Source organism: Leptodactylus fuscus, chromosome 2 (genome assembly GCF_031893055.1).
Source record: "Leptodactylus fuscus isolate aLepFus1 chromosome 2, aLepFus1.hap2, whole genome shotgun sequence".
NCBI classification, from domain to species: Eukaryota; Metazoa; Chordata; class Amphibia; order Anura; family Leptodactylidae; genus Leptodactylus; species Leptodactylus fuscus.
Genome location: NC_134266.1, coordinates 190,381,883 through 190,397,847, shown reverse-complemented (window position 1 = coordinate 190,397,847; position 15,965 = coordinate 190,381,883). Strand labels below are relative to the sequence as shown.

Sequence of the window (15,965 nt, the reverse complement as noted above, 5' to 3'; positions counted from 1 at the left end):
TATTTATACACTAGATTTACCTCTTGACTCTCAGATATTATAGTCTGATGTTTTGTTCTAGCTTCTTGTGATAGTTATGTACATTAACACCTACAGAACAGTAAATAGATAAAGGGGGGTTTATTCGCTTTTTGGAGAGCATTTATTTTTATATAGCAGCACCAGAAAGTCTGTCTTACTACCAGCTCCTTAGTGATCACTATGATTGGCGACCATGGTGATGAAATGTCCAGGATAGACGCTATTGTAACACTTATTACTGGGAATCTACGAATAAGCCTGTGCAGGGGAACAGTCTGATTTGATGTAGAAACTTAGCTATGCACCGGAGCACGTGCTGTGTCATAGAAATATAAGTATTGTAGACATTGCGCCTATTTTTCAAGCCACAGATTGTGGAATATATATTAGTATATATGTTAATGTTCCAGCAGGTGGCAGCAAATCCTTTTTGAAAATATATTGTTTGACTTTCCTCACACCTCTCTGCTATGAGCATGATCTTGTTTTCTGTACACTGTGCAATGTATGTGAAAATAAGTGGTTTTCCTAATAAGATATCAAACTTATGATCAAAATGGCTTTGTTCCTACTAATATACTGCGATACAACGGTCCGACATCTGCAAGCTAAAATAGTCCAAAATACAATCACTTGTATTAACCTTGTTTGCCAAATAGTCTTTATCTATAATAGCAGTAATAAGTGAGTAATACATTCTCATGGACATTTATGGCATATATGTTCCCGACACACACATGTACCTAGATGGATGGGCCAAGGTATCAGTAACATGAAAAACTATTATTGAATTATAGGAACCCTTTTTTTCAGTTGTTGCTGTAAAGGATTATTATGGTTGTTGGATCATGATGCCATCAATGTGTATGAACTGCCTCTTGACCATTTACTTCAATTGCAGAATCAGCTATCCGGAAACCTGCTTAGAAAATTCAAGAATAGCAATGGATGGCAGAAGCTTTGGGTGGTGTTCACAAACTTCTGTCTATTTTTCTACAAATCCCACCAGGTAAATCTATGCCTATATCTATATTTCAGTATTAGTATAGCAGTATTAATAGAAGGCTGTCATGTTATCAGGAAGATGCTGGACTCCACTGGCATGATGTGTTAAAATGGTATTCCCACTTTATGGTATGTTCATGGTTGAAAAAAATCTACTTCCGGAATTTGGAAAGTTTTTGATGCATCCTTTTTTTGTGGTTTTTCATGCACTTTTGATACTTTTTTTGTCATGTTTTGTACTCCCAGAGCACTTTTCACTTTAAAAAAAAAACATTCGTTTTTTTCATCTCCCATACATTTCAATAGGATTTTCAAGGTGGAATCTGTCTGAAGATAGGTCATATCGTCTTTTTTTTCCTTCTAGTTGAAAAAATCAGCTTGGTGAAGTCATGTTAGAGTACAACTAGACACGGTGGCTCAGTGGTTAGCACTGCAGCCTTGCAGAACTGGAGTTCTGGGTTCGAATCCCAACAGGAACAACATCTGCAAGGAGTTTGTATGTTCTTCCCAGGTTTGCATGGATTTCCTCCCATTCTATAAAAGACATACTGATAGGAGAGAAAAAAAAAAAAAAAAAAAAAAGTACATTGTGATCCCTATATGGGGGTCACAATCTACATTTAAAAAAAAAATAATAAAATAAGTTACAACTAGACAGAGGTGTATGTAGGGGAGGATTAGAAAGTGAACCAGTAAAACCACGTAGTGCTGTGGTGGGATTTTGTCTCTGGCTTCTTGACAACCAGTTCCTTCATTTATCAGATCAGCTCAATATCCTTGTCGACTCTTCAAGAGTTGGGGGGAATTTGGATTTCCACCACCTCGGGATAACCGTCTTAGCAGCCCGCAGGTGGTTCAGGGACATATTACACTTGAATACCACGGCGGCCTCTGGGTGCTCTGGAACAGCCACTCCAGTCACTTCATGAATGATTTTTGAGTACAGAGAACCAAAAGCGTCAAAGAGGGGGATATAAATCTTTTTCATTAAGTTTACAGATGATTAAAGGGATTCAATCATTAAAACAGTTTTTTTTCTCCCTAACACGTAGGAATAGCCTTAAGAAAGGCTACTCTTCTCCTACCTTTAGAAGTCTTCTCCGCACCGCCATTCCATAGATATCCCGGTTTTCATCGGTATGCAAGTGAGTTTTCTAGCAGCACTGGGGTGGTCCCCAGCGCTCAAACAGCACTGGGGGCGTCTCCAGTGCTTTTTGAGCGCTGGAGACCGCCCCCAGTGCTGCTAGAAAACTCACTTGCATATTGATGAAAAACGGGATATCTACGGAACTGCGGCGCGGAGAAGACTTCTAAAGGTAGGAGAAGAATAGCCTTTCTTAAGGCTATTCCTACGTGTCAGGGAAAAAAAAATTCAGTTTTAATGATTCAATCACTTTAAATTGAAAAATTGTAACTAGATTGAAACTAGATGAGAAATGAGGGCAATAATACTATTAAGTATTTGATGAAGACACAGCACTACATTGCAATGTGTATGTATTTCTGTTTTTCAGGACAGCCACCCTTTAGCCAGTCTCCCTTTACTTGGATACTCACTCACCATTCCCTCTGAATCAGAGAATATTCACAAGGATTATGTCTTTAAGCTGCACTTCAAGTCACATGTCTACTACTTCAGGGCTGAAAATGAATACACCTTTGAAAGGTAACTGTACAGGACTGTGTCATGACATAGCTGAATTCACTTAGTGTTTTACCAGTACAGAAGCAGCATTCTTTCTGATGGTTCCCAGTACATTTTTCCTCCAAAGAAACCTCTCCTTTTACTGACAGTTTTGGCACAAACTCCCCATTTGTATATATATTTAAACCCAACATCCATGGAAAAATCAACATACCAATCTTGGTGTCAACGGGAAAAAAAAAAAGTGGGCATATATTTTCCTCAGAAACAGCAATATGCTTGTTCATGGGTTGTTTCTTGTATTGCCGTTTATCTCCATTGAGGTAAAAACACATTTTTTTCTAAAATCCCTTCTAAACTGCTACAAGAAGAAAAGGAGAACTTACTTCCTATAGTGCAGAAAGTCCTGTTTGGATGTAATGATTACTGTATGAACTGAGTATACATAATGCTTCTTTCTGATGCAGTTTTTAATTGCACTTATGAGTAGCACTTGTTAGTATACATGTCATGTGTATCACAACCTCTGCTTTACTGCTCATTAGCATACGGGTGAACACAAAGAGTAACCAGAGCTGTAGAGGGGGCAATTTTAGGTGGTTACACGTTAGAGAAAATTAATGTTCTAAATAAAATGATTAATTATAGACTATTAATAATTGCATAATATAATTAATCTGATGCATCGTTTACTTCCATAGGTATTCAATCAATAGATTTCCAATCAATTACTGTATTTTTTAGACTATAAAACACTTTCTTTTCCCCAAAATTTTGGAAGGCTGTGGAGTGGAGTCACAGTAGGCAGGAGCAGGGTCGCCTAAAGTGGTGAGGACCCTGCAGCACCATTATAACGAAAGCCTGACTCCCTGACTGCTATACACACAGCCTGCCCAGGGATGGTTACAAATACATATACCTCTCCTGGGCTTCTGATGATTCCCAGCATCCTCTTCAGCACTCTTCCAAACTGTGACTTAGGTCATGTGCCCCAGGGGTTCACTGCTGTGGCCTGTGATTGGGCCAGTGTAATGATTTCAGCGCAAGCTTCTTGACTGCTGAGGCCCAATCACTAGGATCTGTCAGAACTCTTGTGTATTCAGTAATTGGCTAGTGGTATTTTCTCTACTGTAAATTGCTTTAACTGGTTCTGGACCACTCTGACTATACTATATACATCCAGGCGGTCCAGTCTTATCCCTTCACCCATACACCCTTGCAGTGATAAGTTGCAGGTTATTGTGTGGCTGCAAAACCAGCTGTTACTACAGCCAGAGCTTCACTAGAGAAGCCAGGGACTGTAGTAAACTGTGTGCACAATGCTTAATGAGTACCTGAACCGCAATTAGCCGGTTCCTCTCCAACCTGGCGGTCATGTGATCTGCTAGGAGCTGTGGAAAAAGCCATTATCACGCCCACATCACAGTTTCTAGCTCTGCCCCCTGATCTTACCTACTAAGCATTTTCTAAAACCTAGGACGCCATTGTGTAATGTAGTGAGAGGTTCTCTACAACCTTATATTCAGTGTTGACTACGTGTTTTACTTCATCATTCCAGGTGGATGGAAGTCATCCGAAGTGCCACAGACTGTGCCAGTCGCTCCGGACTCTTAAAGCATAAGGAATCCCATTTGTACTGAAGTCAGAACATTCCCAGCTCAAGAATGCCAAATGCTTTCTCGCAGCAATTTGATACCAGCCCTTTCTGCCGTTTTGTAAGGCCAGCTGCTCCGTGCAGGACAAGAGACTGTCTCCCTATGACTTTTTACCACCTTTGTCTGGACAGATACTTTTTAACCGTTTTTTTTTTTAATGATGAAGCCGTTCCTGCTGTAATGTAGCCCGATGCTGGCAGCAGGAAGTCCGCCTCATCCTGTACAATACATTTTGACATTCTGTTTGGATTTTGTGTGCCAACATTAAAACCTGTTGTCTCTAGTATAGTGGCAAATGATTAAAGTTTTATTTGTATCCCCAGTTTTTAAAGTTGCTGTTGAATTTAAAACATGTGTGCGCACACACAAGGAGGTCAGTGTTTTTTTTAAGTTATAAAGCTTTTTTTCAATGCAACATTCATGCAGTGTAGTTGTCTTCATAAACGTTTACATACATACCAAGCACTTTACTCACCTTCATTGTGGATACCAAGCAGCAGAATCCATAGTACATTATCATATAGCATAGTTGATATAGACTACATTTAGTTGTGGTCTCTTTATACTATATTTTTTTTACACCAGACATTTATCATTTTTTTTCCTCGCCTTTTGGTTACAAACTTTGCTGTACTATGATTAGATCTTTTCTGTCAAGGAGAAGCATTGCAGTAAACTTTTTGCCAAAAAAAAACCTGTTGTGGTTTCTTGGTGCTGTAAAGTTACCTGTCCTGGAGGTTTTGAGAGTATAAGCATGCACCAAGTAGGATGACATGTGAATTCATTGTGAGGTGCAAACTTTTCTTATACCAGTGATCTTTTTAGCAGAAGCCTCGGTGTTTATGTGAGGGGTTAAATGGCATGTGATAATAGGATCAATTTGAATACTTGAAAGAATCTTTGCAGTCGTATCATTGACTTTCATAGTAAATCATAGCGAAAAGGATTCAGTTCTGTTATCTGTTTTTTCCTCTTTCATTCCTATACATTTTTTTTTTTCCCCCCATGTCAGCTTTTCTTAGGAAACCAGTTTACTTAATATACTTTTGTTGTGGGGGAAAAAAAATGGAGTACCTGAAGAAAACCCACAGAACATACAAACTCCAGATATTGCCTTTAATCGGATGTAGACTCCAATGCTATAACACAATATTACTAACAGAGCCACCATTCTGCTGTAGCCATAGGTGTAAAGTGTGTGCTGGAGCTACCACTAAAGAGTCATTGAAAACTCTCTCAAAGAGAATATCACATGACTCGAAATTCTCCTAAAAGTACTCCTTATGTGCAGTAAAGCTTCTTCTACACATGAAGCAATTTCAAATGTGCAGACACTAGTTTTCACACCTACAAGTTCCTATTAACTCCCTTGCTGTTTCCTTAATATGGGCTGGTGCACATCAATCCAGTGATAACGCATGTGACCTGCATATGCAATGTAGGCCCTTGTAGGTCGAAGCTACCCTGTTGATCTTGGTGTATTGGATTCCACCTCTACAATTCAGATTTGTCTTATACAAGTCGGACATGCTTAGTAGTACAAAGTGGGTGGGAGAGTTGGGGAGCGTATTAGGTAGAAGGTGGAGGAAAACTCAGACTGCATGGCATAACGGAGATTGCAGTTGCATCTACAGTGCTTTGGTCACATCTACACTTAACTCTACTGCCCACAGTATAGGTGATTCTGCACAGAGATGCAGGGTGAACATGGACCACAAAGGGTGCTAAAAAGTCGATGCAATGGCACTTAGCGGGATTCTAGAATTAGAATTCCCTTTTTAACTGAGTTCACATAGAAAAAGCCTTAAAGGCTATTCTTGTCTTAGCTTTATTATTCTGATCTGTGACAAATATCTTCTTTCTTCCATATGTAAATGAGTTTTCAGACAGCACAGGGGCTGTCCTCTGTACTGTCCAAAAACTCTACAACGACGCCTCAATCTTCTTCTCAAGACCACCTCTTCTGCATCACCTTCATCCAAATGTGCCAACTGTGCAGGGAACGCCCCTAGTGCTGTCTGAAAACTCATTTACATATGGAAGAAAGAAGATATTTCTCAGGAACGGTGGTGCAGATTAGAGTAATAAAGGTAAGACAAGAATAGCCTTTCTTAAGGCTATTCCTATGTGTACTTAGTTAAAAAGGGAATTCTAATGATAGAATCCCTTTAAAGACGACATGTCACCAAATCTGAAGAGCTCAGTAACTTCAGTCATCTGATGCACTCTGAGCATTTTGGGTTTTTGTTTATCCAAATCTGTTCAGCCATTCTGAATATATAAGACCATCATCCATGTAGCAAAAAAATCCAGAAGGAAAAAACACAGAAATGGTAGAAAACAGTTGAAGTTTCTCGTAATGACTGAAAGTAGCGCATAATAAAAAAAGCCATAGAGACCTTCTCACAGTACCCATCTTTAGTTTGTGGTTTGTTTGTTTTTTATAACAAATATACATTCAAAGCCTTAGCAAACATTAGCAATACTGTATCTTTTACAATGCAAAATCTGTAGAGAAATACATTGGCTTCATGTAGCATTTACCTCTCCAGTAACAGAAGTAGAAAACAACTTCACCTGCCATGGCATTTACTATATACAGGTAGCATTAGAGGAAAATGTAAGCAGAGTCTTTTAAATAAGTCTTATCTACACAAGTGCTCTCCACCAGAGGCTCTGAGCATGCTCAAGGAATTTCTGTAAAAATGAAGCTATATACATACATCTCTGTACACAAAACCTCAGTGCAGCTTTTATACCGCCTCCCAGAGGAGCTGCCTGCTAAGAGCGAGATACCTGAGTATTTAAAATAGTTTCATTTCCGTCATCACAGTACTTATTATACATCTGTCATATCTGCAGGATTACAAAAAATAAAATCATAAAAACTAGAGCTTTGAGTCTTCAGTGCAGTCACTGAGGGGTTAAAGCTACATCCACATTCTGTGACTCTACAGAAGAAAGTCTGATGGAGGGAGAGACTGTAAAGTTTGTCCGCCATAGAAAGAAAATAAAACTTCAGTGTGTTGAAGGGTCTGCTCCATTAACAGAGTATCTGGAAGAAGGAGTGGAAACAAGTCATATTAATCATATCCAATATCAACACTGCTCGTGAAAAAGCTCAGGGATGTGTGAACAGGAGGTTAAACTATCAATGCAGGTCTATGGCAGTAAGATTGAGCCTCTGATAGTCTTGCATTGTGAGTCTGACCACACAGGAATCAATATGTACATCAGAGATAGTGAGCGGGTGTCAGTGCTGCACAGGGGAACACAACTTCCCAATAAAGCAGTTGGTAAATTATTAAATAACAGTACACTACTCAAATTCATTTTTAATATTGATTTTATATAAATGTACAATATTAAAATGTTATAAATGTTTTCCAAAATCATAACACATGACCAGTGCATGAACTGCTTGTCTGAGTAGTGTGCCAGACCAGTGACTGGTTGCAGTGGTCATGTGTATGGATATACTCTTATATACTCATTTTTTTTATGCTCATGAAAAACAATAAAAAATTCATTTGCTTGATCCAGCAGACTCTCGAGGATGGACTCAGGGGTTTTTGAGCCTGGTACTCTGATCGAAAGCAGCACTCTGATGACCCTCCTCCCCCAATTTCATAGCACAGGTTACTACCTTTGAGATCAGGGAAGGAGGTAAGGTTAATGCCCAGGAGTTGGAGCGCTGCTTTCCAATCACGTGACCCTGGGGTCGGAACCAAGCCAAACCTCACCCCCACCCCCAGTGTTAAAAACCTGAAGTGCAAAGTGACAACCATCAGCATTGGATTGGTATTAGGTCTGATGTTGACTAGCTGTTCCCAGCAGTCGCCTGCGCCAATAATATTGCAGGGTGGACATTCAATTGTCCTAGTCTATCTTATTCTGCATATAGCTCCTGTAAAGAAGTGGGAGGAGAGCTACTCCAATGCTTGGATATGAAGCATCTAGCGTGAGAATAGAGAGTAAAAGCTGCAGGGAATGTTTGCATAGGCATTCAGAAGGCAAGTTAAACAAATACATCTTAGGGAGCAGCAGGATGCAAATCCCCAACACCGGGCTCAGTTATAGCTTAGACCTGGCTCCAGAAGGGTTGGAGCAAGGGACACTACCGAAACAGATGAAATAAGTTAGCTGCACCAGCTTCACGCCTCCTGCAACTGTCAGGAATAGATGCATTAAAGGAGTGAAACAAGGCCAGGGTATGGTACCAGTACATTAAAGAGGGCCTTTCAAGTCCCCAGGTACATGTGGTTTTATATCTCGCTAGAAAGCAGACAGTGCGCTTTAATGCACTGGCACCGTACCACGGCCTTGCCATTATGTGCCCTAGGACTGGAGATACCAGTGCGATTACCGATGTCTGCTCACTGTCAGAAGGGCGTACTTGACAGTCTAGCTGGGCTGTGAGGAAGCAGAGGAATATTGGGGAGAATGGTCATTTTAACTGCAGAAATACTGCCAAAAAAGAGTGGTGACAATGTCAACCAATTAGTGAAAAGGGATCTAATTTACTTAAAGAGGACCTTTCACCATATCTGGGCACAGGCAGTGTTATATACTGCCAGAAAGCTGACAGTGCGCTGAATTCAGCGCACTGTCGGCTTTCCCGATCTGTGCCCGGTGTAAAGCGCTATCGGTCCCGGTACCGTAGCGCTTTACAGTCAGAAGGGCGTTTCTGACCATTAGCCAGGAACGTCCTTCTGCCTCGCGGCGCCAATCGCGCTGTGCTGTGGAGCGGGGAGGAACTCCCCCCTCCCGCTCCTGATAATGCTCGTCTATGGACGAGCTGTGTGAGCAGAGGGAGGGGGGAGTTCCTCCCGGCTCCACGGCACAGCGTGATTGGCGCCGCGAGGCAGAAGGACGTTCCTGGCTAATGGTCAGAAACGCCCTTCTGACCATAGAAGAGCTACGGTACCGGGCCGTAAGCTCTTCACACCGGGCACAGATCGGGAAAGCCGACAGTGCGCTGAATTCAGTGCACTGTCAGCTTTCTGGCAGTATATAACACTGCATGTGCCCAAAAGTGGTGAAAGGTCCTCTTTAAAGAGTGGAAGGAAGGTAGCCTGGTCAAGACAAGAGAAGGACTCCTGCTAGAAATACAGAGGAACGTAGTTGCGACAAATGCACCAGGGCCTCAGTTATAGAGGTGTTAATTTTATTGCCAGAAAGACGGACAAACTGCTTCAGCGTGGCGTGACGGTTAGGGAGGTTCTGACAGATTTAGAAGTAATAAGAAAAAAAAAAAAAAGGCAGCTAATACTTGCCTCAGGGATTCCTTCGACACTGTCCAGCGCTGCGCTCCACCTGCTCCTGTCCCCATACCACAGGAAATGGCTAAGAATTCCACTCAGCAAGTCACTGGCCACAGCGGGCCAATCAAATAAACACATTCTGATAACTGATCTTTATAGCCAAATACACAACACTGGGATCCTTTAGTAGACCACTGAATACATGTTTAATACCATGTATATAGCCATCTTGCAGACACCATGATGCTAATGTGAACGGAGACCTATATTTATAACCAAGCTTGAGTTCACTTCAGATGTCCGTACCAACTACCGTATATGGATAACATTTTCCACTGAATATTGTATAGTGTTCATTTTCTATCTTGTCTGTACAAACCTTTGAAGTCGCATAAGAAGCTGTGATACCATGGAGTCAGAGATGCCTGGACAAGCCTCCTCGGCTAGGTAAATTGCCTCTCGTAGCTCCTCTATAGATCCTACATTGCCACCGCTCGCTTGGCTTCTCTCTTTCAACTGAAAAAGAACATACAGCGATTCATGTGATTCTAGAGCACAGTGGCTAGTCAATAGACATGTCAGGTTTTTCTGTCCGCTTGAAAAGTCGGACATCTTTACATGCGGACAGTGAAGGAAGGGCTCGGAGTGCAAAAGAACGCACCCGATCGCCATTTAAGTGAATAAGAAGTGTCACGGACACAGCTAGTGTCCGCTCCTAATGGCCGTGCGAGATTTTGAACGGACACCAGGAGCGGACACTACCTGTCGGACACAGACGGTAGTGTGAACACCCCCTAAGAAAGAAACTTTGGTGCCCATAGCAACCAATCATAGCACAGCTTTCATTTGTCAAGTGCAGAATTTGACATGTAAGCTTTGCTGTGATTGGTTGCTATGGGTAACAAAGTTTTCTTTTAGACAGTTTCATAAATGGCCTCCAAAGAGAAAACTCATCCTATTCCACCATAGTGCATTGTATCCATGTTCAACCTATATGCCTAGATTTATAGGGTCATACAAAGAGGAAGTGAAGAGGATTGGAACATTAAGGCCTAATGCACATTCTGGTTGAGCAGAATAAAAGAAATTTATGGACTCAATCAAAATAGTATGGTAACAAAAGTTGGTAACAGCTCACCCCATTGGATGCACGTGCTTGTTGATGCAGGATCAAAAAAACCTCAGACTTTGAAGGTGTGGAATCCAATACCAAAAAGGAATATACCAATAAAATGTAACTTTTAATTTTAAAAGTTATAGCGCTGTGACTAAGGGGCAGTCGGCCTAGAAATGTGTAAGCAGGACTATATCACGAGCCTCTGTGGAGGCCATTTTAGTCTCAGCCTAAGAGAAATATAGACGTTTTGTTTGGAAAATAATTTAGATCTCAGCCACCTGAAGATAAAGATTGCCAGCCTTAAAGGACATTTATCCAGCGTCCAGTTATGGACACTTATCCCTTAGTCTGCGATTCTGTGAATAAGGGATAAGCGTCCGATAGAAGTGAATGAAGTGCCGGTCACGTAAGCACACTATTACTCCATTTACAAGGGGGCTTAAGGGGATTGTCAGTCCCCCATCCTTCTGATCACCAGGGAACCTTGGCAACTGGCCCCCAAGAAACTGATACTTATTCCCTGTACTGTGGATAGGGGACAAGTGTCCATAACGGGACAAACCCTTTAAGTCATCAATTTTAAACCATTTGTTTGCTCTTACAAAATAAAGCAAAACATTATGGTGATCTACTTACATCATCTCACAGCAATCTTCGGAACTCCAGCGGCTGTGAAACTACAAGTCCCAGCATACTCAATTCACTTCCCTGGGAGGTCCAGATAGGCATGCTGGGACTTATAATTCCACAACAGCTGACATACCGAAGGGTGACTACCCCTGCTCTCCAGCTTGGTGTCCTCCACCAGCACAATGAATCCCCAAGTAATAAAGTGCACATAACTTAGATATAAGTATACAATGTTCAGATCTGTTAAGTTTACTTTTTCTTATGCGGTTACACTTCCAACATGGCCACCTGTAGACACAACTTTACTGTGTCTATAGCCAATTCCAGCTCTATAAAGTATAACACAGCACAAGCTAAAAATTGGTTTCTACAGAAATCGTTGTCCATGTAATAAAAAGAATAAAATAGCAGCCTTTGAGCACAAGGTATCTCGCTATTGTCTAATTGCTTGATAGAAAAAAATTCTTAAAGAAAAAAAAAAAAATAAACAAGCAACCTATGTTCTACTATGTCTAACAAAAAGATTATAAAAAAGAGCAAAGAAAAATAAGAATAATTACACGGCACTTTACATACCTCAGCAAATAGTGGTGACATTATAGTTGACAAGCACTGAGATAAAGGTCTTTTTTGGATGTCTTTAGCCTTAAGGGAAAACAAAGGGTGAAAAAAAATCTTTAGCAACTTATATTTTGAGTTCCACAATACTACTTAACTATTATGACGCTCTATTCAGAGCTATGACAGATTATCTGAGGGAAGTGTCATTTCTTCAATACCAGAATATGATGAGACTATAACTTGCCAGGCTACAATACCATTATATCAGGATATGGTTATTCATCCACTCAGCTCACAGAAGATGGCCCACAGCCATTACCATGTACAAATCATAGTAAAAAAGGAGAATGAAATACCTGGTATTAGCTAGAACTAAACTTTTTCCATCCCAAGATCAAAGATCACCGGGTTGCCTTGTGACTCTTATTAACCCCTTAAGGACCAAATTTATATAGCATTTATGTTTTGCTACCTATTGTTTTTTAAATAAATAAATAAAATTAAAAACTCTGCAAAATAGATTTTAAAAAGTTGTGTCACCATATTGTGATAACTATAACTTTTTCATATTTACAAATATGGAGCTGGGTATGGCTTCTTTATATGAGGAACAAGATGGTGTTTTAATTGATACCATTTGGGAGAAATTCTGATGATTTGATCACTTCAATTTTTAGAGGTTTTTTTAATGAGGCAAAGTGTTCAAGAAAAAAAAATCGTGAATTGGCTATTTTGATTCACCGTATGGGATAAATATTTTAATGGTTCACGCATTTATGAGCACAAGGATACCTAAAGTCTTTCTGTTTAGTTTTGTTTATTTATTTTAAATGTGATCTAGGGAAACGGGCGATATAAAGTGGGTTTTTTTGTGTTATTTTTATACTTTTAAAAACTTCTTATTTTTCTTCTTTTACTTTTATGTTCAGATATAATGAATTGCAATGAATAGTAAAAAACCTGCCTGTGGCAGCGTGTAATAGAACTATGCCAATGACAAGCCTTGGATCAGGGTGGAGATTGGTAAAGGCTGGCGGCGCCTGTGCCACCTGTGCATTTTCGATGCTGTGGCGGCATTTAACTGCAACATCTGAAGTGTTAACAGATGTGATACGTATCAGCACCGAGTGCAGCTGTTAGGGGCGGGTGCTGGCTGTATTATACAGCCGAAATCCACCATGTATGGAGAAAGCTCAGCTTCTGAGCTCTCTCTCTATACTACCTCATACGATCAATGATGTACCATTATGTCCTTGGTTGTTAAGGGGTTAATGTTAGTGAACAGAGTTGTACTGTGACCCGTAGGATGCTGCAGTCTCTGTGACTAGAATCTGCCCTTGCAGTATCCCATGGGTGGGAATATGACTTTATTCACCAACAGTGGTAAAAGAGGTGCAGGGTGACCCAGCGATCGTTGGTCGCACGACTGGAGCCCAAAGTCGCTGTGTAGCCTTAAAAGGGTTGTGCAGAACTTCAAAAACATGGCTGCCTTCTTGTCAGGAAGTAATATCATGTCTGTTGGTCATGGGAATGTCACGGTTCCATTCCATTAAAATGTGACCGATGGATATGATGTCACTTCCTGAAAAGAAAAAAAAGAAGCCATGCTTTCGAAGTCCTGCACAACCCCTTTAAGGGCCTGTAACAAGAAGCAGGGTGTAATCTATTAAGTGGCATTCACATGTTCAGATGCAGCTCCTGAAGCCAAAACCAAGAGTAGATTGAAAAGAAAGAGAGAGAAGAACCTTTTTTCAATACTTTTATGATCTACACTGGATTTTGGTTTCAAAAACTGCGTCTCCTGAACGTATGAACCCACCCTTACGACGAAAACACTGACAGCCCAGTTACATGTGGTTTCACTTTTATAGAGTCAATTTTTAAGCAAAAGTCTTCCTAGGAATGTTTGTTCCTAGTAATTGTTCTGCCATTCAACCAAACAACAAGCAAACACAGGCGATCGCCAAATGCAGGCGATCGCCAATAACCATTGCAGCTGAATGGGAAAAGAACGACTGCTGTAGCAATCAATGATCCTCCATGTACTGTGCACAGGCCTGTGCGGCCGATACACAGGAGCACTCGTCCTGCAGTCAAGTCCAGGAGTCTAATATAACCTTAAAATAGTAATACTAAACCTCATTTTCTGCTAACTCCTCAAGCTGTGCTGCACCATTATTCATCTTCTTCAGATCTGCCTCTTCCATTGTAAAGTACCAAGGCCCTTTATCGGTTCCACCTGCAGCTTGTCCTTCATCTTCCCTTTAAAAGAAAAATGTAAAAAATAGGATTTAACAATAGAAAATTTCTAACAGATTATCATTTGCTATGTTGTACGTTCCTTTACACATACAGACATCACTTATACTTATTTCTGTCCAATTGGACCAATATCAATCTAAATTTGTAAGATGTGCATAAAAATCTGCTAGTCGCAATGAATGTAGATTATAAACAGTTTCTGAAAGACAAATCCATTATAGAGAATAGAAGGGGATTTGTTTTAGGGACATCATAACACAGGAGTAAGTGGAGAGCTGGATGTAATCTAACAAATATCCATGGGTGTGAATGGCTGACTAACCAATTTTACCATCTACAATAGGAGTACTCAATGACGTTTAGCAAAGGCCATTGACTGGGGTCTGCCATCAGGTGAAGGTCCAAACTGAACAATACATTTGCCGTATTTTTCAGATGAAAAATGCACCTCTGGATTAGACGAGAAGGATTAGGAAAACATATTTCATTTTAATTTAACCTTCCCTGGTGGTCAAATGAAATTCAGGTAGTCAATGTTTTGGTTTTTTTTTTGTTTTTTTTAGGCGCCGCCCCCTGAGAGGCTGGCTGCCTTTGATGCAGTGCTCCAAGCTGGGAGCAAACTTTTTCTTTCCTTTTCACTCTTTTTCTCTATATCTTCAAGAATCCGGTAACCAAGCAATCTAGCACTATGAATTTAGCAACTATAAATCGAATGGAAGACCCTGTGGAGTTTTTTGTTCCTTTTGTTTCCATTGTAAAGCATGGACTCAAGACCTGGTTCAGCTGGTTTCCACATGTGCCTGTTACCATCCCCCCAGCTAGGACAGCATGGCTCAACATGCGGCATGGAAGAGAAACCTACATGGAAATGCGGACTTCTTCGTTCAAGGAGATGATTTCTGGCGTCAATTGCTGATGTGTGAAGATGCTACAGCTGACTGGTATTTCTTTCTATTACTGTGGACACGTGGGACACTGTTACAACCTGGGAACCTACCATCACCCACCTACCCCAGGAGTTATGGAAGCTTGGCAAGAGAGCAGCACCATGTATACCTGGATGGTCTCTGACTTCCTTGGGGCAGTAGAACACTGTGGTAAGGAGGAGGAGGAGGGCTTGTGATGAAGGACATTTGGGGCATTTTTTGTGGTTAAAAGGACAATAGTGCTGATGCAAGATACCGAACTATCAGCTGTGAGCAGGAGATCTCACCACCTACCAAAGGAACTGCCACATGTTATCATAATAGCTGACTATGTCCCCCACCTCTGTAAAAATTTCTGCTTGTTATATCCACATGCTGTGACCCCCCTCCTCGTGTCCTACAACCAAGTCGGCTGTATTATTATTATTATAATTATTATTATTAACACCAATTTGCACAGAGAACTAAATGATCCTGCAGTGTGTCTGTGTTTCTTTCTTTTTTAGTTGCTAGGATTCCTAGGATTTCTCTATCTGCCATGAGCTTCTATGTGTTTTCTCTCTTGTTATATACTACTGTACCATCTATGAAACTGTATCACTGAAATTTCCCCATTGTGGGACTATTAAAGGAATATCTTATCTTAACTAATGAAGGGACAAGGAACATTATGCTGTGTGTGGGGGTACTGTGGCATTATACTGTGGAGGGAGGGGAGTATAACTGGGGATTATATTGTGTATGGGGACAATAAGGAGCTTTATACTGTGTATGGGGGCACTAACGTAGCAATTTAATGGTGTGTGGGAGCACTAAGGAGCTTTATACTGTGTGTTGGGGCACTAATGTGCCATTATACTGTAAGGGGGCTCTATCGAC

At 40.8% G+C, this 15,965-nt stretch overlaps 2 protein-coding genes across 4 annotated transcripts in view; one reads left to right on the top strand and one right to left on the bottom strand.

The window, feature by feature from the left end:
• Positions 1-4,997, top strand: part of FARP1 (FERM, ARH/RhoGEF and pleckstrin domain protein 1) — a 129,209-nt gene extending 124,212 nt beyond the window's left edge. The window contains exons 25-27 of one of the 3 annotated variants that reach the window (XM_075265329.1): positions 923-1,030; positions 2,541-2,692; positions 4,230-4,997. In XM_075265329.1, the coding sequence (XP_075121430.1) occupies positions 923-1,030; positions 2,541-2,692; positions 4,230-4,311 (342 nt within the window). In that variant the 3' untranslated portion in view covers positions 4,312-4,997. The remainder of the gene's footprint in view (positions 1-922; positions 1,031-2,540; positions 2,693-4,229) is intronic. The other 2 variants (XM_075265328.1, XM_075265327.1) reach the window with 2 other exon arrangements.
• A 1,746-nt stretch (positions 4,998-6,743) lies between these two features.
• The window catches only part of STK24 (serine/threonine kinase 24), a 49,798-nt gene continuing 40,576 nt past the window's right edge, over positions 6,744-15,965 (bottom strand). Inside the window, exons 8-11 of the mRNA XM_075265346.1 lie at positions 14,037-14,160; positions 11,914-11,982; positions 9,970-10,106; positions 6,744-7,381 (exon numbers count right to left, since the gene is read on the bottom strand). Coding sequence (XP_075121447.1) covers positions 7,345-7,381; positions 9,970-10,106; positions 11,914-11,982; positions 14,037-14,160 — 367 coding nt within the window. The 3' untranslated portion in view covers positions 6,744-7,344. The remainder of the gene's footprint in view (positions 7,382-9,969; positions 10,107-11,913; positions 11,983-14,036; positions 14,161-15,965) is intronic.